The 23,034-nt window shown below is 50.7% G+C and overlaps 6 protein-coding genes across 6 annotated transcripts; 2 read left to right on the top strand and 4 right to left on the bottom strand.

Moving 5' to 3' along the window:
* Positions 1-6,439: 6,439 nt before the first annotated feature.
* Positions 6,440-7,093, bottom strand: GIQ15_00329 (OefB; the record flags this gene model as incomplete). The annotated part of the gene is made up of 1 exon (XM_033547746.1): positions 6,440-7,093. One exon carries the CDS (start codon positions 7,091-7,093, stop codon positions 6,440-6,442), a length of 654 nt encoding a protein of 217 aa, XP_033408697.1.
* Positions 7,094-15,203: 8,110 nt separating this feature from the next.
* Positions 15,204-17,260, bottom strand: GIQ15_00328 (uncharacterized protein; the record flags this gene model as incomplete). The annotated part of the gene is made up of 6 exons (XM_033547745.1): positions 15,204-15,206; positions 15,270-15,522; positions 15,595-15,665; positions 15,731-15,895; positions 16,930-16,959; positions 17,045-17,260. The coding sequence occupies 6 exons, from the start codon at positions 17,258-17,260 to the stop codon at positions 15,204-15,206; spliced, it is 738 nt and encodes a 245-aa protein (XP_033408696.1).
* Positions 17,261-17,887: 627 nt separating this feature from the next.
* On the bottom strand, positions 17,888-18,588 carry GIQ15_00327 (SNF7 family protein; the record flags this gene model as incomplete). The annotated part of the gene is made up of 2 exons (XM_033547744.1): positions 17,888-18,153; positions 18,216-18,588. 2 exons carry the CDS (start codon positions 18,586-18,588, stop codon positions 17,888-17,890), a joined length of 639 nt encoding a protein of 212 aa, XP_033408695.1.
* A 630-nt stretch (positions 18,589-19,218) lies between these two features.
* On the top strand, positions 19,219-20,319 carry GIQ15_00326 (uncharacterized protein; the record flags this gene model as incomplete). Its single annotated transcript, XM_033547743.1, has 4 exons — positions 19,219-19,249; positions 19,428-19,834; positions 19,951-20,166; positions 20,230-20,319. The coding sequence occupies 4 exons, from the start codon at positions 19,219-19,221 to the stop codon at positions 20,317-20,319; spliced, it is 744 nt and encodes a 247-aa protein (XP_033408694.1).
* Positions 20,320-20,818: 499 nt separating this feature from the next.
* Positions 20,819-22,111, bottom strand: GIQ15_00325 (uncharacterized protein; the record flags this gene model as incomplete). Its single annotated transcript, XM_033547742.1, has 4 exons — positions 20,819-21,287; positions 21,357-21,868; positions 21,960-21,977; positions 22,055-22,111. The coding sequence occupies 4 exons, from the start codon at positions 22,109-22,111 to the stop codon at positions 20,819-20,821; spliced, it is 1,056 nt and encodes a 351-aa protein (XP_033408693.1).
* Positions 22,112-22,734: 623 nt separating this feature from the next.
* GIQ15_00324 (uncharacterized protein) lies at positions 22,735-22,956 on the top strand (the record flags this gene model as incomplete). The annotated part of the gene is made up of 1 exon (XM_033547741.1): positions 22,735-22,956. One exon carries the CDS (start codon positions 22,735-22,737, stop codon positions 22,954-22,956), a length of 222 nt encoding a protein of 73 aa, XP_033408692.1.
* Between the last annotated feature and the right edge of the window lie 78 nt (positions 22,957-23,034).

The raw sequence follows: 23,034 nt of genomic DNA, 5'->3' as shown, positions 1-23,034 counted from the left end.
CAGGCTTGAAGCGCACAGGTTAGTAAACGGAAGAAGGGAGACACCTTGCCGGAAAGGGAGTTTCGAGGGTCCAAGAACTTTAAGAGATGAGTAAATTTAGGTGATAGTCCAACCGGGCAAAGAGGTAAGGCTTTGCTGTTCCTATTTGTTCTTGGTATCGTGTTGACCTGATCTTAAATGGAGATGGCTGGCACGAATGGGGTGGACGGGGGCTAAGACCTAGTCACTGGGGGCGAGCAGTTTTGACTTGAGCTTAGGAGGGTGGCTGGTCAGTCAAGGGTAGAGCTCGCTGTGGGCACCAATAAGCGCCGGCATGGGTCTGCTTCAAGGAGCCAATTAGTAGGAAAGAGAGCAGACAGGACCATATAGGGAATGCTGTGAGATTGGGAGCCGAAATTATGAAACGACTCGGTCTTCTCGAAGGACTTTGGACGAACTTTCGCTACACCAGTAAACGCGGCGAGCAGTTAGTGGGGTAGTAGACCATTAAGTTCCCAGTTGTACACGGGCAATCCTTGTGTAGGATAATTTCAGGTCAGGGCCTGTCTGTCAGGCTCTCCCTCAGACTCGAGATGCCCGGAGTGAGAGGTGGACGGATAACGATGCAAGCAGCCGTGCGGAAGAAGGGGAAAAAGCAAGCTGGGCCGATCTCTGTCAATTCCAGCGTCTGCTTCTTCGTACAGATGTGAATGCGAAGTATTCTTCTAAGCGATGACAATAGCTAGTGCTCCAGCAACAATATTCGCATAATAGCAGTGGCTTCGTGCTATCTCCCGGGGCCTTAGCTGCACAGCCAGGAACAACACCCTGTCTCCTCTTTGACTGGCGGTTTGCAGGCATGGGACGCCTCGCCAGGGCATCAGTACGTACTCCGTACTCGCCAGATAGAGAGGAGCGTGGGGCCAAAGGTGATGAGAGTAGCCAAGATACAGGGATCAGAGTTAGTGTCCGTCACTCTAAGGTTCTTCATTGACGGGATTGGCTGGAGGCATGGCAGTGATAGTTCTTCACGCTGCAGCCCGCATCACAGCAGCAGCCCAATCACAGTGCTATAGAAGGTGATGGCGGGCTCCACATACTGTCGCAAGCGTGAGCATTGATGCTCAGAGCGGCTGCCCAGGACGGATAGCATCATCGAGGGATGGCGCGTAGCGATAGAGAAGTGTGACATCCTTCCTCGAATTTAAACCCGTCGTTATACCTCGTGCTCGACATGGTAGCGCCCAACGTCCATAATCGCCGATTGTACATGAAGACGACATAAGGCTCACCCGCTACTGCGACCTTGTGGCCTCTGACGGGGGAAGGGACAACGGGCCCAACTCCTGTGGGCATAATAGACATCCGGTGCCTGAATGGCCAAGAGATCTGTGGACGAGTAAGACGCCTCCGAGTCGTACGAAAGGGCGTAACTTTTTTGGAATGTCTCCGGACCCATGTAGGCAGTATAGTGATTGGCCAAGTTTTACTACACAGTAAAACCAACTCTTCATCATCGATGACCAACCGGCCTTCTCTCCTTCATAAAAGGCAACCGATATCACTCATTTGCTCGCTGGCATGGGGATCCATTGCTAGGAACCCCAGAGCGGCCCATCCCGGCTCGGAACCGCATATATACAGCGGTGATGTGATAATATCAACCTTGAACGCACTGCGCCACAGACGTCTGGATACCCAGTTGGTTGATATATTTTTAGCCCTTAGCCGCGATATCAATGTCTTTGAATACCCCCCAGGGAAGCTTAGGCGAGGTGTCGTACGCTTGTAAACACAACTGGCTGTATATATAGTGGAGTTTGAGCCGCAGCACCTGGGTTTTCTATCAATAGTGCCTGGTCATCTGAGAGACATCAAGAGCGAACAACTAGCCGGCGGCACTGCTACAGAATAAAGATGAGATGTGAGCTGGGATTCGAGGAGGACGCATAATCTTGGACGCAGGCTCTTCTTCCCCGGCGGTATTGACTCACCTGCATGTCCGTCGAATACTCGGCCCCCAAGCTGCATGACAAAATTGCTCCATATCGACAACCTGTCAGTGGCGATGACTATACCCATGGACGCCATCCTGCTGTCGTCTTCTCTCCTAGATACCCTGGCCGCCCTGTGTGTGTTGATGATGCGGTGTTGGAAGCTGCGACGTCAGCGGATAAGCAGCGTGTCATGTCCACATCTGGAAGAGCCATCGTTCCACCATAAGACCATCGAGAGACCATGACACAAGTACGAGTGTTATCATGAAGGGGCAGAAGACGATGAAGAAGAGGATGATGTTGGTGAAGAGGACGTTGAAGTTGGCTTCCCTGAGTTTTCCCGTTCTCTGGTCCAAAGTGGGACTTACCAGAGTTCATGTTTCTCTCCCTCCCGCGCCCAGCTATTTGGCTCTACCACGCTGCTGGTATCGAGCGGACGATATATATCACCAGCAAGGGCGGTATATCCAGTGGCATGGGAGCCAAGTGTGAAGCTACGCCAACATCGTCATCTGTTGGAAGGGTTCACGATTGATAGCAGGCTCAGAAGAGTCCTTTTTCTTCACTCATGGAGATAGCATTTCATCTATGAACAGAGCTTCGTAATGCGTCACCTAGACACACATCCTCTGTCATATATACAGCTCACTCTTTGAGATCCATTGTCTCCGGGCCCAGGATGCCTTCAAGGTTCTGGACGACCTTCTTTGGCCGATAGCTTCTTCCAAGCAGTTTCCTACCTATGCAGCCGAGAAGCGGGTACGTCTCCTGCAAATATCCTTTTGTCGCCCTCTTTAGCCTCAGATACCGATATAAATTCTTTATATGGATGCCTGGAGTGCTAAAGAGTGTAAATGCTGAGCCTACCCAGACAGTTCCCTATACCATCTACTACTCGACCCCTTCTCCTCCGCAAGACATTAACTGGTCTATATGGAGACGCAACAAGCAAGAAATTGACCATTCTCTGTGCATCCATCCTCGCCTCATAGACACCTTGACTACGGCAGAGGACGTTTTCTCGCTTCTCTCCTGGCAGCCTCGGACGCAGCACCCAGCTGACCAGTGAACTACTGTTACACACATCCTACGGAGCTGCGTTGGTTATACCATTTACAATCGAAGTTCTCTTTTCAATTCGAGTCTTGCTTGGTTCTTTCAAAAATCAAGTTTCACCTTTGTCCTCTTCTTGTCACGCTGGATTACACCAGAGCCGAGACATATAAACTGTCAGAGGTAGATTATCGGCGTGCTGATGGAAGTTCTTGGATGGAGAGTACGCTGCTAGATAGGTCGATATAAGACGAATGCGGTCGGCTAAGTAGGATTCTTCCATATTTTAATATATTCATCACACGTTCGAGGAACTGACACGTCTACAGGTTCACTCTTACATTTCCATCCTTATAGGACCACATATCTGCGTTTGTATTGCTCCTTCTGTGAACGGGAGTACTACTCGCCGCTACAGCCTACTTCTCATCCATCAAGATACCTTGGACAGTCTATCCTCTTTACATTACGGCCACTAGGTAATTCCTATCTAGTAGCCATCCGTCATATTTCAAAAAGCAAAGAGTTAAAGTCCCAGCCTTGGCCAATATGCACCCCCAGATTCTCCCTACCGACGACGGGCATGAGAGCACGGGCTTTATATGAGACTTCAAAAACATGGCCATATATGCAATGCACCGCACGTGGCACCAAGTCGAGATCTGGTCTGGCCCGATCTCCCGTTGAGGTTTATGGTGCATATACATGATGCTCTGTGTCCGGGCAGCTCGAAACCCGTCACCGTCAACGAAACGCCATCCCTCCGTTTCAGCACGATACGCTTCCTTTCCCCTGCCGATACGGGAGTACGGACTACCACGAACGGGGGTTATTTCTGCTGTGAATAAAATACAGCCTTACACAAGCCGTTAATCAACCCATGGAACACCTGGCTAGACGAGGTTCTTCTTCGTATACGTACTCCGTGCCCCCTTAACGGGTTACACCTCGTCGTATCCTAAGATGATCAACGAACGCTTCTCGCTATTCTACACGTGGCTGGGGGTCACCGTTCTCCGTTCGTACGCCGACAAGGAGCATGGGGGGAGAGCCGAAGGAACAACCAAGGAACAAAAGAGAAGGGGAGCAGTTCGCGCTACCAACCTTATCCCACCGAGCCAGGCCTGCAGGAGCAGACGTTGAACAGGGCTGGGAGACGGCCGGCCATCTCGCATACCAACTAGTATGCTCGTACACTCGTATATACGTCCTTTTTGTACGTAACTGGAGAGCAAGCGAACTCCTTTTATGTCATGGCCGGCGGGATCCTCGTGGCTAGCTTAAAAAAAGCACCAAAAAAAGGCGTGGCAATCTCCCGTGCAAACCGCGCGCAGAAACGGCGGATGGAACCTTAAAAGGTGCGCCAGGCGTTTCAGGTCGCTTCGACACAGGACGAGACGAGGTGAGACGAACGGTGGCAGGAGACGACGCAGGAGGCTAGCATCACTCGAAGGGGAGGGAGATGAGATGTGAGAGAAGGGAGATGCAACCGTGTTGTCGTCGTTGTCATGGTTGCATCCATCTCCGTACCCCCGTCAACTCCGTACACTCCGTAGTAATAATAACATTAATAACATTAATAATTAATGAAGCAGGATAATCTAAATATGGCATGGAAGGGCCCATCGTACTCGGGTCCATACACCCTCTCGAGCACAACTCCGAACGGACGTAATTATGCAGGCAGCAGTCATCGTCTCAGCCCTGAACGGCGTCGTTTTGCAAAAAAAAAAAAGATAAATGAACCCATATTACTCCATCCGGTTCTCCATAGAGTTCTCCATACCGTTCTCCAGTTTCGCCGTTATATAGCCTAGGAGTGACTATCATCCAGGATGCCACCACGAACCACGAACCGCTCCGACCGAGGTCTAACGGACGGCACGACAAAGGCCGGTGACCATGGCATGGGCAGGACAAGGCATGGCAAAGGGTGCGACGTGACATCGCCATCGCCATCAAACTTCCCCCAGAGTCGGTGTCGGGGCCGGAGTCATCGTGGAAGGTTAGTTTCAGCCTTTGCACACCGCACATGGACACGGACAACCATACTCCCCATTGGGGGGAGGGTGGGAAGGGAGGGCTGATTCGGCGAGTACGGAGAATAGCCCACCGCCAGTTGAGTGCACCGCCAGTTGAATGCACCGATGGTAAATCCTCGTTTGTCAGTATTAATAGTATCGTCATATAAGTACTTTGCAGTCATCGGCACGGACACGGACACGGACACGGACAGAGAGGAGCGAGACAGACAGACACGGAGGGTTTTGTTTGGGATAGGTACCTGGAAACACCATGCAAACTCGGTATGCAGGCATGTACCTACTCGAGCAAGCGATGCAGGCCGCCCGCCCGCCCGCCCGCCGTCCGTCATCCGATAAGGTTCTACTCTGTTACATTCTTCACCGATCTGATGCGAGTTTCACCGGTGTTAGACACGACAGGACAAGAAAATGGAGATCGCCTTCACCGACGGATGCAAGTATTAGAATAAGGATGCTGCAAGGTTGGAATCATCGCTCACCGCCGCCCGAGGGATCCGCAGAGAGGCTACCATGCCGCTCGCTTAGAAGCTTACGCAGATGCAAGTAATATGTGGGAGAAAAGGTTGTCATGATGTAAATGTGCTTTTGAATTAATAATAATAATAATGGCTAACTGGCTAAGACTACTGGCTAACTATGGCTATGTGTGCATGATGATCGCTCAACGCTCAAGGGTATCGACAAAGGAGATGACAAAGGGAATAACTAAACAACTAAACAACAGAATAAACAGGGTATCTCGTAACAGGCTGGGTATCAGAAGAAGAAGAACAAGTAGAAGTAGAAGTAAAGCGGTCAACGGAAGAACGCGGAAGGCGAAGGAAGAAGCCGGGGTAAGAACAAGGCTGAGGACGGAAAGGGAAGGCGGTGAAAGGCTGAGTCATCGTTCCCGTGACCTGAGACCACGTGCGCTCAGCCGACGAGGAGAGGCGGCTTATATAAGTCCGGCCCAAGTCAGCCTCGGGATGTTATTTTTAACGCGGCTGACGCTGGATCCGCTGACGATGACGCTGGACCGGTCGACGGCTGTGACTGTGACTGTGACTGTGACAGCGAAAGTAACTGCGACGAGGGGGCTGTCGGTAAGGTTGGGCCTCGTCGGGTGCTGCGCTGGATGGTTGGCGAGGGTTGGTGATTTGGGTGATCGCAAGGCGAAGCGGTGAAACGTCCTCCCTGGCCAATCACCAGGATGGTCGGCCCAACAACAAAAAAGTAGGACCACCGGACGCGCCTAACTTGCTGAGCCTTGGGCATCCAAAACTCAACCGCCGACGAGTGACTCATTTTGGGTGTGTTTTTCGTGTTATCGTGGTATCGTGGAAGGTTGATGTAAAACAAAGGAGACACAAAGGAGATATGGTAGAATCAGACTGGCTTAGAGCTGGCCGAGGAGGCCACAGATGCCGAGGCAGAAGTACAGGCTGAGGTGGTTGTGCTGCCGCTGGTAGCTGTGGTGGAAACGTGGGAACGGCGTTTCTTGGTGCCCGCGCGCCTCTTGCGGTGTCTTGATGCCTGCGCCTGCTCGACGGCCGCGAGTTGCGCCGCCCTCAGAGCCTGGAGTGCGCGAGCCTGTGCCTGTGCCTGCACATAGTTGCGCATGCGCCAGTCTTCGGCTTCGTTGATGTGGCGGATCTGTTCCTCGGTAGTCAGGCCAGGAGCTCCGATGATGGCTGGGGTGTCGTCCTCAAAGCTGTCACTGCCGAACGGGCTTTCCATCATCATCGTGGCTGGGTTGCTGCCGGAAGAAGAGACGGGGAACAGGTCTTCGTCAGAGAGATAGGCCGAGGCTGAGCTGGAGCCCTCGTCCTCGGATCCAGAGTAGAGAGATGACCTGTTAGGCCACGATGGGAAGGCACAGGATGTGTTGCTTCCAGAGATCGTGGAGAAGGAGGTCTTGCGAGGGTAGATGTCGAGCAGTCCGTCACACGGTGATGGTGGTGGAGGAGCTGGCTGTGGGAATGAAGATGGTGGTGATGGAGAGGAAGCAGCACTGCTGCCAAATCCGTAGCCTCGCCACATTTTGGTCTGGTAGCTTCGTGAGTCGAGGTTGCGGTTGATACTGCTGGTATATGATGAAGCTGGTGGTGATGATGATAGTATTGTCGATACTGACGATGAGAGTGATGGTGGTTGTGGTATAGCGATACAAGCCATAAGAGATATCAGTTGCAGTCGATGTATGGATATCAAGAGGCTGTTTGCTGGTTATGTGTATCGAGCTTGGTCGTGATTGTTGAGTAGAGATATAGATGGAGTGCGAGGGGAGGGAAGCAAATATATAAAGCGACAGCCGAATATCGGATTATGATAGCTCGTGCAAGGTGTAAGGTATACTCCAGGATAGAAAAAGCAAAAAATAGCCACTTGCAAAAATGAAAAAAAAAGAAGGGGGTGAACAAAAAGAATGTTATATCATATGCAAAAAGCGAAACCCGAATAATAAAAAGATGCGGTGGAGCGGATGTGCATCCACTGGTCCCCCGGTCGAAACGTAAATAACCAGTCGTTAGCGTAGGGTGAGGCGTGTGGGTAGCGTAGGGGGCAGATCGTGTGTACTATAGTGTAGGGAGTAGGGGCAAGGCGAAGCTAATCTCCGTGTCCGGCTCCTCTTGTCCTGTCTTGCAACACGGGCGACCGATCGAGTTACCCCAGTCCAGCCCAGTGAGATCCCATGGAACGGTCCGCTGAGCCCGGGGGGCTGCCCAGGGGGGCGTTTATACGCCGTACAGAGTATTGAAAAATACGCCTCTCGACCCCTTCGAGGAGCCACGACTCGACAGAGGGGGGATGGGATGGCTGACGGATGAGACGTACTAGGCTGTCTGGCTCTTTAGTTGGAGGGGCGGAATTCTGTTAGGGTAGGGCGGTGCGAGACCTGGGGAGAAGGCGTGAACCGTGAACCGTGAAGAAGAGGTGATTGATGCTTGGAAGGGTGCTCGAGAGCGCTGGTTTGTGGTGGTGTTGTATCCAACTTCGCGTGCCTTGAACTGGCGGTCTAGTCAGCGCTCGACTAATCAGGTCACGACGAAGCACCCTGGCGCAACGGGCGGTGACTAACTGCGTCTACCTGACTGGGTGATGAAGTTTGTGATGGTGATGATGGTGGTGATGGTGGTGAGGAAGCCCGGGTCGTGGCCTCACCGTATGAAAGAATCCCGATATCGCCTTTTCGTTCGTTGTTTCGTCGTGGACTGCACAGGCGGTCTCGTCACAAGGGTGACCAACAACAACAGCACCTTGCTTCTTCCCTTCTTCCCTTCTTCCTCTTGCAAATATCTCCGCTGGCGGTAGTAGACCCTCCCGACTGACTGCCGCCGTTACACATGTAAGCAAGATATCGGGAGGCGGCGCCAGGTGAGTGAGCTCCCTTGTTTATTTTGTTTTGTACACTCCCGTATATCCTGCTTTTCTTTTCGATCTTACTTGCTTTTTTCTCTCTCTCTCTCTCTCTCCTCTCTTCCCTAGAATCAGACCAAGTGGGGGGTTTGTAGATAGCCCTGTTTTTCAGGTGCGGCGAGCTTTAAGGGCGTGTTATTTCCGCCCTTCAAGACCAGACCAGGAGATACGTGCGATTTCGAATTTGACCTGCTGTGTCGGTATGCCTAGGAGGTGACCTATTTTTTTGCTATTTTATTTTTTAATTTGGTTGCTTTGGGCGGGAGGGCTCCGGCTTGGGCAGCTAGACGAAGCCGGTTCCGGACCTGCGTCGTCTGCGTGCTTTCACACCGATACTGTGTTGACCGCACAGTCAAGCACACCCTGATGCGACACGATGCTCGTATAGCTGTGTGAATGGACTCGTCGCGACACGGTGACTTATTGTTGGGTCGACTCGGCACCGTTACGCAGGGCCGGTTACATACAGTGCACCAGAGTACAGCAACAAGTAACCCACCGTCCGTCGCTCTGCAGGCTGTAGTCTGTCGTCTGGTACTCCGTAGTCAGCCTGCTGCCGTGCGTATGTATGTGTATAGATATGTAGATGTGCAGGCGAGGAGATCGATTTACAAAGAGCCGCTGGCGGAGTGCAGTAGGGCCAATGCAGGGACGGACGGGGACTAGCAAAAGGCATCCGGAGATATAAATAATGTGCTGCTGGTCGTTGTTTGTCTGGTCATAAGTCTGAATCTGATCTACTAATTGTCTGTGTCTGTTCTTTATTCCCCCCCGGCTTTCTTTCTTCCTTTTGTCCCTCTGTTTGTTGTGCTGTGCTCTTTGTTCTATATGTCCGGCTAGTCTGGTCAACGGCTGTGGGGGAGGATGTACCGGGCCGCCGGGTCAGCGCAGGCCGTCAACCAGTGGACAGCCCCGAAATCCGTCGTCGCCATCCGTGGTTGAGACGCTTCTTTGTCATGGCATCGCCCCCGGCCCCTTTGCCTCTTCATCACACCCACAAACACAGATACTCTGTGCGGCGAGTATGGGGAGGATGGAGAGTATGGAGAGTATGGAGTATCGCTACAAGTCTCACTACAAGGCACTCGGCCCCAGGTGACAGGACGACAGCAAAAGAAAAGATCCGGTAAATCAACCTGACCGCTCACCAGCAGGTGCCGCAGTACGCGATTATCCGTTGACAGGATCCGTACTCTGTAGACGCGTGCCAGCTTCCAGGACCAGCTGTGAGCCTGATGCGCTGCCTGTCACTGGTGCGCTACTCTCCCGGGTTACGCGGTGTGCTTCGTTTCTCAGTACGTAAATATAGCCACACCCATGTCCGGGGAACGTGAGACGGTGACTTGTCGGAATCGGATCCGCGATAGCTTGTTTTTCCTTTTTTTCATCTTTCTTTCTCTTCTCCCTTTCTTACTCGCTCCTTTCTTTTCTCTCTGTCATCTTTTCTGCACAAAGGGAACGACATAAAAGAAAAGAAAAGAAAGAGGACTAGTTTGACAGTTAGTTACGCGTAGGGCTTTTGACTAAATTAGGTGGATTTCCTGGAGAAGGAAAATATACTTAGCCCGATGGAGGTTTTTTCAACCTAAGTACGCCCACACGCCGTTCTGTCATTAATGATTGGTTTGGCGGTTTGATCCCTTCGTTTGGGTCCATCCCCATCGTACTGTCCATCCTCATAGGTAGCTAGGGTAAGGAGGAGGAAGCCGTTAAGCAGACTAAGTGATAGTCCTGGAATGAGGAAGTCGAGACCGCCGTTAGTAGAAGAGCCTGTGTATTTTCAAACGGCGATATCATGTAACCAGGCTGATCGAGACTCATTCTAGTCGTAGTGCCAAATCCCAGTACAGTGGGAGTCTGTCGATGGGCGATGGCGGCTCCTTCGTCCCTCGAAGGGGGCCTGAGATACCCCGTACGCACACCATCATTCTGGACAGGGCATGAGACAGAAGTCTGCCTTCTCGTACCCATCGCTATATCGCATCGCCAGCCCTGGCTTGAAGCCAGCCTGGATATACACAGTCTTGCCTCGACGCTATGTTTCAACTCCATGGCTGCTTTGTACCTGACTTGTAGCCACTGACTCTCTGCCCTTGCATACACGTGTGTGCTGCAGAACGCCAGATAGAGGCTGCATCGAAAATCCGCCTTGCTAGCACTATATCATACGGAGCACACTTCCGCCATACCCATCACAAAAAAACCCCCCCATCACCACACCATCACGGCCATCGTCGTCGTTATGCTAGACTAGTCGAGATGGTTAATTGAACCAGTCGAAGGGACAAACCTCCAGTGTTGCAGCGATCCGCCGTCAGTTATGGTCCTCGAGCCCTCCACCACCGTTATTAGCCAAGCAGCTAGTTTCCCGCTGGACGGAATTGCCCCCCCCCCAAGCCTATCCTTAACTCAGGCTGGCCACAGGTGGGGCACATCCTCTCAGATTTAACGTACGTAGAACCCGATGTGGCGGAAGTTGCTGCTGCTGCTGCTGCTGCTGCTGCTGCTGAGATCGAGATAATGCTGCATGAACATCTGAAAAAAGAAGCTGGGTTGTGAGGGAACGAGTGGTTGATGCTGGTTGTCAAGTTTTGCCTCGATATCACCCAGGATTAAGCATATACTTCCTCATATTTCAACTTCTCAGAAAATGCATCTGGCTCCTCCCTGTTCACTGTCGTATAGAATCCTACCACTCCTGTGTAAGATACTAATGGTTCGAGAGACGACCCAAAACACTGGACCTCCACCGGGTGGGCTTGGAATTAGCCCACCACTCGGGGAGCTCGAAATCGTTCCTGGGCGGAGAATTCCCCCCAAGAGGATTCGACCTGGGTAGGACGAGACCCATCGAGTACGGTGACTGTATTCAGTAGTGTAATTAATACCCAGCATTTAAAATAATCCGCCCTGTTGCGTTCACAGTCGAAATGCGTTCTGGATCATATTAGTGCCGCTGTCCTAACTAAAGGGGCTTGACGGAAAGACGGTCCGCCAGCCTCCCTTCCGCATCTCCACATCCCAATCGGGGTAGAATATTTCGAATGAAACCAATGATCTTCAATAGTTGCTAGAAACGGGGGCGCGAGAGATCGGATGTGATAGTCCAACCTGCGCCTGGAAGCATCCCGAGGAGTTGGGCAGGCCAGATCCCGAGTCCATGGGACCGAGTGCCTTTGCACCTGGCCGACTAATTGGCGTCCTACCGTGTCTGCGAAACCTAGAACTATCAGCAGAAACATAATAGTCCTTCCTGCAAATAAATGCACGGATGATATTACATTGTCAGGTGGCAACGTCCTTGGGATAGATCTCATGCGATCAGGCTCGATCGAAATGCGCACATCCGTAGCACAGCGTCGAACAGACAGGAACAGGACCCGGCCCCTCTCTCTTCACCCATGCGAAGTATGCACGGAGAAATAATATCGATCAAACTCGACTCTTCACTTTCTGACAGTCCTCACACGCGGCGGTCGGACAGGCGAGGGTTCGGAGTTTAAGAGACCCCCACACTCCCATCCTGACGACGACGACGACGACGAGAGAGAGAGAGACAGTGTGTGTGGGTGGACTCGAAGGGAGGCGGCTGGAGGCGTCTGGAAGTCGTTGCAAGGTTGACGGTGGCGCGCCAGTTGCCTCATGGATGCAGGTCCAGGGGTGTTTCTAGTACTTCGACTGGCTACACTATAGACGCGGATCCCTTACCCATGGCGTTGGTGCCGTGGCGGAAGCCCCCGTCGTCGCCTCAATGGGGTAGATTTGGGGGAGGGTAAGGAGGGGAATACCCCAGACTCTTGTTCTTGTGGTAGCCAGGTTCCAAATGTGCCGCTCGAAGTCACATCTCAACCTATTTTGCAACTCTAACGAACACAGCTATCACATCTGGTAAGACATCCTGCTGAGAACTCCGAAGAGGCCTGTGTACTCCGGCCGACATAAAACCTGCGATTCTTGCGTTTCTTTGGCTTGTTCAGGGACGGGGAGGTGACTTCCGCGGCCAATCAGGAGGGCGCTAGGTATGTCACGTGTATATCTTAGTAAGGGCTTATATAAGCAGAAGCATCGATGTAAAGGCGATGTAGACGATGAAGACACGATGAAGACATGATGTAAAGAGATGAGATATACGGAGTAGAGACGAGGTATAGGTATCAGCCCTGTTTAGGAGTTCAAGGCGTGAGAGAACTCTGTGACGATGTTGTGCAGTTCCCACCTGTTCCCCGTCGCTTTGAGACGTCATGGCCATGGCTGAGACGCGGAGACTGCCCTACCATAAGATGAGATAACATGGATACCACGACGGAGGTCCTACCTAGTCCCATCCTGCGCTCTAACAACTTTTTACCTGAGAACAGCTTCGAAGAACACTCCCAACTAACCGCGATCGAGCCTTGCCTTGTGGACCATGGCGGCCCGAGCCGGGCTTAATATGGGACTTGGCGCAATATTCATCGGCCTTCGTGTCTTACATGGCAAATCTCACGATCCTGTTCCAAACCTGCAGAGCCTCCCAGATATGTGGCACATCCTGGACACCGCCTACATTTGCTTGACAATGCTCGTATTGGTCGCAGTGATGTGGACGTGAATTGGGGATCAGCGAGCTGAAATATCAGTGCTTCCGACACCGCTCAATGAGGGAACCTAATATCCATGTTGATATCTTCCTTCTTCCTTCGGTCTTCCTGCGTCGGCCATCGCGTCCGAGGTACTCTTTTAGCCAGAGAGACGGCAATATATCTGCTACAAAAGGCGTCTCTTGATACCCATCGAACGCTACACTTTGCCAAGTCGAGAATCATGCCTTTTCACAGCGATATTGGGAGCTGGGTGGTGCTACGTGAATATACGAGCCCATGAGCAGCGAACAACATAGCTTCGACATGCCATGCTATGCTCGGAGGATCTCACCGCTACTATCAGCGACCTATGCCTGGCGTGGCTGGATCATGGAAAATTGTTGGGCGTCAACTATCATTCGGCAAGCGAGTTATCCTGCGGACGCACTACAAGGGTCAGTTTTTGCGAAGAATCTACCTGGATAGATTACGTGTTATTTCGCGAACCCCGGTATACAATGTCGAATAGTTGATGCACTAGAGCCAGCATCTAGGTACATCTGCTTGGATACGTGGTCCATACTTTCTAGGTTCATGTGGTATCCCTAGTGAATATCGAGCTGGCGAAGCCTTGGGCCTAGTACCTTTGTATGCCTAACAGGTAGGATATATGGCAATTCCGAAATCAAGGTACCGAGTCTCCCTGATTTGTATATACTACTATATGCAGAGACTGAGCTGTGGCGAAGAAAACATATTCTACATCTTCAAGTCGAGAGCAGTCCGTGCTTAGGATAAATCAAGCCATATCACAGCAAGTAAAGATCTGTGCAAAGCAAAAGCAGGTTGATCGAGTGTCTGTGCGGTAAGTACTTGTAGAATGCCAGGCAAGCACTTCGCACGTGTGGTGTCTGGATTCCTGAGGTTGGTCTAGAATAACCATCCAACATTTCGATACGGGCTCAAAATACACATATCACATCGAATATTCGGACATATAGAGAATAATAGAGTTTCCCTTCCCCTCACCAGCTTGTTTCCTGCTGTCGTAAATCTGATCTAGATCTTGAAGGTAATCGAATTAACCAAGTAAACATTCTTTGACATACACACCAACAGCCAGATCGTGGCGAACTGGGCAGGATTCCGATTAAGCATATTGAGACTCATCCAACCTTGGTACTACTCCCGCTTCAACGGTAGCCCTATCTCAAAACCACGGTTGGTATCTCAACCCCTTCCTCGATCTTTCGGTTGATTTACAAATATCGTTGTTCGCTGATTAGCTGAACCGCGTTTCGAGAAAAGCCTGTTTCCCCATGTCCTTCCCTGTATCTATTTTCAAAAGAAGTGCAGGTTTCCTTGACAGCCTCAAAGGCCACTCTTTGATCTACGGAACACGGTAGATCGATTGCTGCCAGGTTAAATCAAGAGTGGCGCAAGTCGATTGAGGGGTAGAGTGGTCTATGGCTGAGTAAATCCTGTATTTTGATTTACTTTCTTTCTTTGTCCCGCGCCCGCCCTTGTTCTCTCTCTTGAACTTCACAGTCACAAATGCGATGTGTGAGAGCTCATTGTCCCGCCTGGCTGGCTTCATATTCCCAATGCGAACAACAAAGGAGCAGTGTCCATTGTGTGATTTCCCTTTACGGCATATAGTCTGGCCTAGATTAGCGACTGTTTTTGCAAATAGCATAATAGAACCTGCGTATACCCCGTACTTCAATAGTCATTGATTCCTCATCCTTTATTAAATGCTCTAAAGAAAATAATACAGAAGCTTGTTTCAGTCTTGCGTGGTTGGAGAGATAATTCCTTGTAAGCCACATAACACTACCAACTCCCCCCATTAGAATACTATTAACGCCCAAGCAGACAACAGGAAAATTAAGCATAGATGAAAACACGTCGAGATCGGAGCACGAATACAACAAAGGGAAGTAAAGCGTGAGGTAAGTGAAAGAACCGGAGATTGTTAAGGGGTAATGTAAAACTAGTTAAGTCGATGATTCCCAATTTTCGGTAAGCACTTTAGTATTGCCCGAGTCCGGACGAAGAGGTATTAAAACATAACACATTGAAGGAAAAAAAAGAGCAGCATTGTCAGATCAACTACATCCGGACATTCTTATCCACTCGCAGCCTTGTAGCAAATTGTCATAGCGATACATTTACTACAATGATTGTATTAGCGATGACATGCAACTTGGTTGGGGTCACCGAGAGAGGGAACTCACAGAGATCTCATCCACCATTCCGAGGTCTTCACCGTTAGCAGCTGGCTGAGGTGCAGCTCCATTGGCCGCAGGAGCGGGAGCATTGGTGTTAGCAGGTACACCAGCAAAGTAGCCATCCATTTCAGCATCAAGCTCCTCGGTGGTCTTTGATTTCGGGCGACCAGCGTTGCGGCCGCGCTGGGTACGTCCACGAGGATCTCGCTTTCGTCCAGCCTTTCCGGCAGAAGCTGGCTTGGGCTGAGCCTTGGGTTGGCTGCTCTTTGTTAGTAAACGCAACCATGAAAAAATTGCAATGAGAATAGATAATATCAGTGTGAACACTTACGCAACACGCTCAGTCAAAGGCTTGGCTGCTGGGACTGGGGGTGCACGGGATGCATCAACAACGACCTCGATCTATGGGTGTGGCCAAGTTAGCTAATGGTGTCCTCTTGATGAAAAGATCTGGGGAGGTTCCATACTTTAATGGGACGCTTGTCGATTAACAATCCATTGAGCTCCTTGGCAGCCTTGATCGCGGTCTCAGGGCGGGTGAATATGATAGAAGCAATACCACGGCTGGTGCCGTTCTGGTTGTAGGTAAGCATGACCTTCTTGACTGGTCCGGCGGATTTGTGGAAGTATTCCTAACGGTGACACGAAATTCATCAGTACGTTCGCGATTGAAAGTATGTGTGTCAACATAGTTCGAAGCGTTAAATATGAGCAATTGGGATCGTCGGCTTTCGAACGAAATAAAATCCAGATGGATCAGCGAGCACAGAGCAACAGCCAGTCAGTTAGATGTTAGTATAGTCAAGGTGAGTCGGTATATCCGGAGTGAACTGCGACCCTCATCCGGAGGGTTGGGTAACTTGATCGGTCTTCCACAGGCTGAAGTGAGAATATCTATATCCATGTTGGTCCGGTAGGTGGAACAAAGGGTGTTGATCCCAATTCGCTCATCCATCATGGGCCCGGAACGGAAAACGTGGCATCCAGACGTTTGTCGAGATCCAGAGTGGTCAGTGGCTAAATCGTTGGTTCGGTCCCATCTGCGTCATAGAATACTTCTGATACCGTCCATCAAGGCCGAATGCGTGTGTTCATAGGTCCAGGAAACAATATAATCCCATCAACTGTTGTATGGTGATATCGCACGATCGTGTATTTGGCGATTCAGTCGGCCTCCTGGTGGACAGAATATCGTGTATATAATGGGTAGATGTACGCTGTGCTGCTTAATCACTGCTGCGCTCGCTGATACCCAACATGTCCCACAACGAAGAGCCAAAAACGCTGGTTTATATAACTTATAATACCAGGACAAGTCGTGTCGACTGCTCAAGTGCACCCCACATGGCATATACCAGGATTTTTTCAAGGCCGCGACAGGATTCAACCTTCCGTATGACTCTGCATCATGCCTAAGCACAGGCGAGCGAAAGTCAGGAAGGGATCAACCGTCTGATAACAAAGAGCTCAAGCTCAAGCGCCGACGCTTACGCGCGCATGTCTTTTTTTGAGAGGCCCATCACCGTGAAGTATAGCCGCACTGAGAGCAAGTCCGCCTTGATTGGGAAGAAAAAGAAAGCCGACTCTTCCGATCGTCACGTTCGACGCAAGATGACTGAAAACGGAGACGGCGAACGAAACCCAGAGAGCGTCTCTATCAACATACCTTGATATTCGCTTCATTCACATCGGCGGGCTAGTAAAACGTGTATTAGTGACTGTAGATTAGGTCGCACGAGGCGCGGGATGTGGAATGGGATAACTGTAGCGAAATGACTTACCAAGCCGCTCACGATGATTTTGCCCTCTCCTGATCCCATGGCAGGTCCGGTAGGTATGGCTTTGGAAGTAGATTTGGCTTGCCTGGTGGATTTTCTGACTCCTCCAACAGGAGCAGCCTTTGCAGCCTTTGTCGCTGGGCGTCGCTGGTTGGTGCGACGCGCCTGGCGGCGGGAGTTGAGGATGTCATCAAGAGACTTGTCGAGCTTGGTAGACATGATGATTTGGTTTGAAATGGGGTTTTAGTCTTGAAGTGAAGGTATACAGGACTGGACGAGGCAGTCAAGTGGCGCGTTTGGATCTTGCGTTTGTGATGAAGAGGAAGGAGAGGAAGAAGGCGGAGTGGTCTCAGGCGTGTCAGAGACGAGGCGCAGGAGGCAAACGTTAAGATATAGAAACGCACGAGTGGCAAACGGGTGAGTGATACAGAAGTTTCTGTCGTGAATAAGAGCAGTGAAGACGCAGCAGATATCTTCGACGTGGACGGAGTGAAGTTGGGAGAGCGCGAAGGCGCTTCGAAGGCTGAGGAGAGATCTTTTGTTTCAGCGCCTTACTGCTTTGGGTCATAAAGTCACGTGGTTAATGCGATTACGGGCCGTTAGGAGATAAAGAGTAGGGATGCATGTAGAGCGTTTAGAAGATAGAAAAGGTGGATAGATTGCTATTGAGACACGACAAGTAAAAAGACGGCAAGCAGCTGGCTCTGCTGAACATGTATATATACTCCTGAACTCCATTTACAGTCGCCGTGGCTCCGAACGGCGACATATTCAAAGCGTGTATCATGGTGGTAAGTGATCGGTCATTAAGAAACTGCGTTAAGACGTGAGATGCAAGGGTAAGAGCTAGCTCTTGAGGGCTTCTAGCCTCCCCCTCATTTGCTCGAGAGTAGCCTCTTGGTCTTCGAAGTCTTCGGCGACCTGTTCTTCCTCCTGGAGGACCTCTTCCGGTTTGATGCCGCCCGATGCAGCCAGCCTTCCCTGTAGAACCTCCTGTAGGACCTTATCGACCTCGCTATCGGCCTCCTCTTCCTCGCCCTCGAACAGTTCGCCCTCTGGCATGGCCTCGTCTATGGTCTCCTCGATGATGCCGGCTTTGACTAGCTCCAGACCTGTGTTTCAACCGGGTTAACAGTACTGGCAGGAGACTCTTGTTTGAAAGGTTGAAACTTACTCAGCTGCCGCATGGTGCCTGTCAGCTCCGGCAACCGGACGAGGGTATTCACGTCCTTCATAATACTTGTTGAGGCCTTGAGACTCCCTTCGATCTTTCTGACCGAGAATGCTTCGTTGACCTGCATCTTCACACTCTCTAGCTGTGCCTTACTCGTCGTCAAACGGGCGTTCTGCTTTCTGATCCGGATCAGCTCCCTCGCGAATATCCGTGTTTCCTTCGCTGCCTGTGCTGCCTGGGAAGGGTTCCGTTGCGCTCTCTTGGACGCGGCGACGATGAACTGTCTCGTTTTTATTTCAATTGCCTTTAACTGGGATATGTCACGGTCGAGTTTCCGGGTGTTTGACCTTATCAGGGCGTTACATTTTCTCATCTACCGGGGGGATGTGTTAGTATGGTTTGTGCTAAAGCTGTGAGGGCCGAATGGATGGACATGCCTGTGCGGCCGGGTCAGGCTTGAAGAAGACCGCCTTTAGGGTCTCCATGGCGGGCAGATGGCCCTAGGGCCACAGTGCAGCGCGTGGAGCAGGACTATGTGAGGTATGCGGCTCTACGAGTACTGCTGGCTTGATCCTTGAATCCAGGCTGTGTGTGTAAGACTGGACGTATAATCTGGGGGAACACCGCTATAGCCAAGGTATAACTAACGTATAGCCAGCATATAACCAGCGTATAACAACGTATAGCCAACGGCTGTAGCTGTTGCTTCGATATGTCAGACAACGACGGCCGTTATGCATATATCGTAAGGAGCAAAAGCAGAAGGCGGAGTGCAGTCTAGCCACGTGATGGTGGGATGCTTAGTCACTCACTTCATGGTCTTGGCACGCCCGCCTGGCCCGAGCTCCACAGTGCTTTCCTTCCAGTAGTTTCCAGAGACATTTTAGACCTCGCCTTTTCGAGCGCTACTGGAGAACATCGCAGACTCTCCTCCAGCTCACACTCACCCAGTTTCCTACCTGTCCATTGACTACTTTCTTGCTTCACATTCCAGCACTTCATCATGACCGACATGGAGCCACGTTTCCCCGAAGGTGAGTTTCTCTTTGCCGCCTTGCTATCGTCATCTTCGCTTGGGGGGGAAAGAGGGCTATCTATCCCCCGCTAGTGGAGGGTGTCTAGCAGCTCAATCCCATTCATTGCGCACCAATAGACCAGCACGGTGAAGTCTGCATTGTCATTCTAGATACTGATATTTACATCTACTTCTAGTCACATGGTGGGAGCGATCCTCGGACACTAACCCGGAGAGGAACTTCATCGAACTAAATATTTGGGCTCCTGATCTCGGGGAAGCCCCAACCAAGGAAGACTCAGGCAAGAAGGACTCTGCCGAGAAGGATGCTGGCGAGAAGGACCTGGTCAAAAAGGGCATTGTCAAACTTGAGGTCACTCCGACTCGCGTTTTCTTCCAGGGATACTCTACCACAAAGAAGGTTACCTACCAGGTGGACCTGAAGCTGTGCAAAGAAGTTGATCCTGAGAATTTCACATACGAGATCGCCGGGTCGATGCCCAGGGCTGTTGTAAAGTTGATCAAGAAGGACCTTGATGCGGACTACTGGGAGAAATTGGTTGCTCCCCCAAAGCCTCACTACCTGAAGCCCGATTTTGGAATGGTGAGTGATTTGATACCCCTGCTTCCTGGATTATTTCGAGCCCTACCGCAGACTGTGTGTCTGAAGCTGTGTATATGTTTCTCTAGCTGTTTATCTGTTGCTAATGGGAATTATAGTACATTGATCCGTCAGAGCAAGAGAAGGAAGAGGAGCCCGAAGGGATGGACCAGCTCGATTTCTCCAAACTCGGAGGCGGCATGGAAGGAATGGGAGGGATGCCAGGAATGGAAGGCCTGCAAGGAATGATGCAGGGTATGGGAGGAATGCCAGGAATGCAAGGAATGCAAGGAATGGGAGGCATGGAGGGTGCTGCTGGTGAAGAAGGTGACATGGTATAGTTTGCCCCACTCTAATTACTACTGTCGTCTGAATGCATGCTAACATTACCATCACAGGAGGAGGACGAGGAAGAGATGCCTGAGCTAGAAGGTGAAGAGGAGGCCGCTGGTTCTACCAGCAAGCCAAAGATCGAAGAAATTGCCTAGATGGATTTATGACTTTCTCTCTCCCTACCCCCTCTCGCCACACGCCATGTCTTGCTCGATGGTTGTCATAGTTTGACTCGACGGAGAGAATGGCTAAAACGGGGTTGGTGTTTCGTCCATCATACCCTATGTGCCCAGGCTGTGTTGGCCGTGGATGATCTATGTTTGAAAAAAAGAGACAACCTAAAATGAGGGGCAGCTTATGTTACCTAGCTAGTACTGATTAATGCCATGACGTTCAGGGCTTTTCATCCCATAGAGCCTTCATAAACAAACTCGGTCTTTCTCGTAGTTCCGTGGAGTTAGTCGTATGAAAACTCCTGCATCTTGATAGGAAATGGCTATGCTGGTATTTGACGGGGCAACGAACAGTAGAACACAGTTGACAGCGGAAAGTAGTGGACAAAAGTTGATTCATAAAAGCGTGAAGCTCGTATATATCCTTCCCGTTTATTGCTCATTTAATATTTAACTTATTTTTCGTAACCAAGACATCATCCTAACCTTCTCCTTCAACAGTTGCGGATGGTTCTTTATCCGATATGGCGGTATCTTCTGGAGCATCGCCCGAGCTCTGTAACTTGGCCACTCTCTCCTGCTCGGATTTGTCTCTGAGAGCCTCGGTCTCTTTCCTCATGCTCTCTAGGTTCCACGCATCATCATCTTCGCCATCATCCTCGTCTTCATCGCTCGACTCGGCCTCGCTTTGTTGGTTTCTCCATTCTCCGCTTTCGAACATGGCACGACCAGTAGCCTCCTTAGCCTTGCGAGCTTCATCTTCTGCAGCTTTCTTGTCTAGTCGCTCTTTCTTCCATTTTGCGAAGGACTCTTCTGTGACTGGTGTGAGCTTTCCAGTGAGCTTGTGGCGTTCGGTTTCGAGGAATTCCTCGAGTGTCAAGGTTTTCAAGGGGAATTTATCCATGAGAGCCTTTTCGGCGGCTCTCTGTTCCTTCGTTTTCAATATGAATCTATTTTAAAACATTAGAGCCCGGTGATGCCTGCACGAGATAAAGAAGGAGGAAGGAATGATATCGTACCCTGGTGGCAGACTGTGTTTGTACATGCACTTATCTCCTCCGTTTGGACAAGTCCAGAACCAACCGTATTTCTGGTTTTCGACAGCATCAATAAAGTACTTGCATACTTTATCTGTGGTCGTTCTGGGGTTTCCGTGCTTGCTCAACACAACATCTCGCAACTTCTGTTCATCCCAGTCATCCATCGTATCGCTTTTCTTCGGGTCCTGTTCCTCCCGGGTATCCTGGTATATATCCCTCTTCTCTGCCTTGCGCTCGATCGCCAGGTCATGGCTGAACTTGCATTTACGGCCCTTCTCACAGTTGCCCTTTTTGAAGAAAACGCATAGAACCGTCTTGGGGTCGACACCAAAGGGGACCTTCTGGGTTTGCACTGGCTTGAACAGTTCCGCGACTTCACGTTTGGCCTGCTCAGCTGCTGCTTTTTCCTTTTCACGTTTCTCCTTCTCCATTGCTTTTCGTTTGGCATCTGCGGACTTGTTCGAGGCTGCCTGCGCCTCGAGCTGGGCTATCTGTTTACGGGCAGTTGATCCTTTTTTCTTGGGTGGTGTCAATAACCGGTGGTTGTAAAGGGGAGCTCTAGAAATATTCCCTCGTGCTTACATTTTTCATGCCAAAGGTCTAAAGTTCACACTGTTAGCTTTGCTTTCTCTCCCGGAATATCACTTGTCAGCTCGTAGAGCATGTAGCATGCGTACCTTATCATCCACAGTGGGTTTTGCCTTCTTAGGCTGATCGCCTCGTTTGGGAGCCATTTTCTATCCGGCGTGAGACAATATCGCGTGTATATAATAAGTAAATCGTGCTCTGTGGAGAAAAGAAAAGGCACCACTAGTAAGAGAAATGTCCAAAGGAGTGTCCGGGTCCCTAGCACCGCTCGTATCTGACGGGAGTTATGTCCTTGTCGACGCTGCCGCCGCCGGAAGTGACTTTGAGGGTGTGTTGTTAGCGAAGTTCTTCGAGATAGCGAGTTTGGTGGGGATGAAAATTAAGGCGGAAGTTGCTGAGTCAGCCTGGTGGCCGTAGTCCAAGTCCAGGGCAGCTTCCCGCCAGATATCATCAACAGCTCTATACAGGGCCAGGAGGATGCAGATATCAGAGACCTGGACACCTTCGACAGACGCTTGACGGGCTGATTAGACACCTCTCTCACATCACTCTGGCCGTCGATCATACCTTAGGCCCATCCGAACCTCGCGACTGACCAGTCACTGGTATGGCATCCTTCAAGAGATCTGGACACCAGCCCTATTCCCATCCATTGCTCAGTGGCTAATATAGATGGTGATCGATTCTATAGAAAATCTCCTTGGAGTACTGCCTGGCCGCTGGTATCGATTATATTTTCCCGACATTCTTCCTATATAACCTGGACAAAATGATATCCGATAGCGAACTATACCAGCTCGCCATCTTCCTCGGATCATGCGCCATGCTCCTCATCGTTGTCTACCACTTTTTAGAGGTCAATTCGAATACCTCGTCAGAGACCGACTCCGTGCCCGTTGATACTGTTGCGGATTTAGTGAAACCTACCGGATCATCGCAAACGACGCAGAACATTGGGAATCCTGGGGTTGGTGTCGGGAAGAAAGGCTAGAGCTGTGTTTTATTATAATTTCAAGGGTACAAGGCACATTGGTTTTAAGAATATCTGCTATAAGAATGGAATACGTGG

The sequence above is a fragment of the Arthroderma uncinatum genome (assembly GCF_011692745.1).
Source record: "Arthroderma uncinatum strain CBS 119779 chromosome Unknown scaffold1, whole genome shotgun sequence".
NCBI lineage: Eukaryota > Fungi > Ascomycota > Eurotiomycetes > Onygenales > Arthrodermataceae > Arthroderma > Arthroderma uncinatum.
The sequence above is the reverse complement of the archived record's forward strand: the minus strand, read 5'-3'. Positions and strand labels throughout refer to the sequence as shown.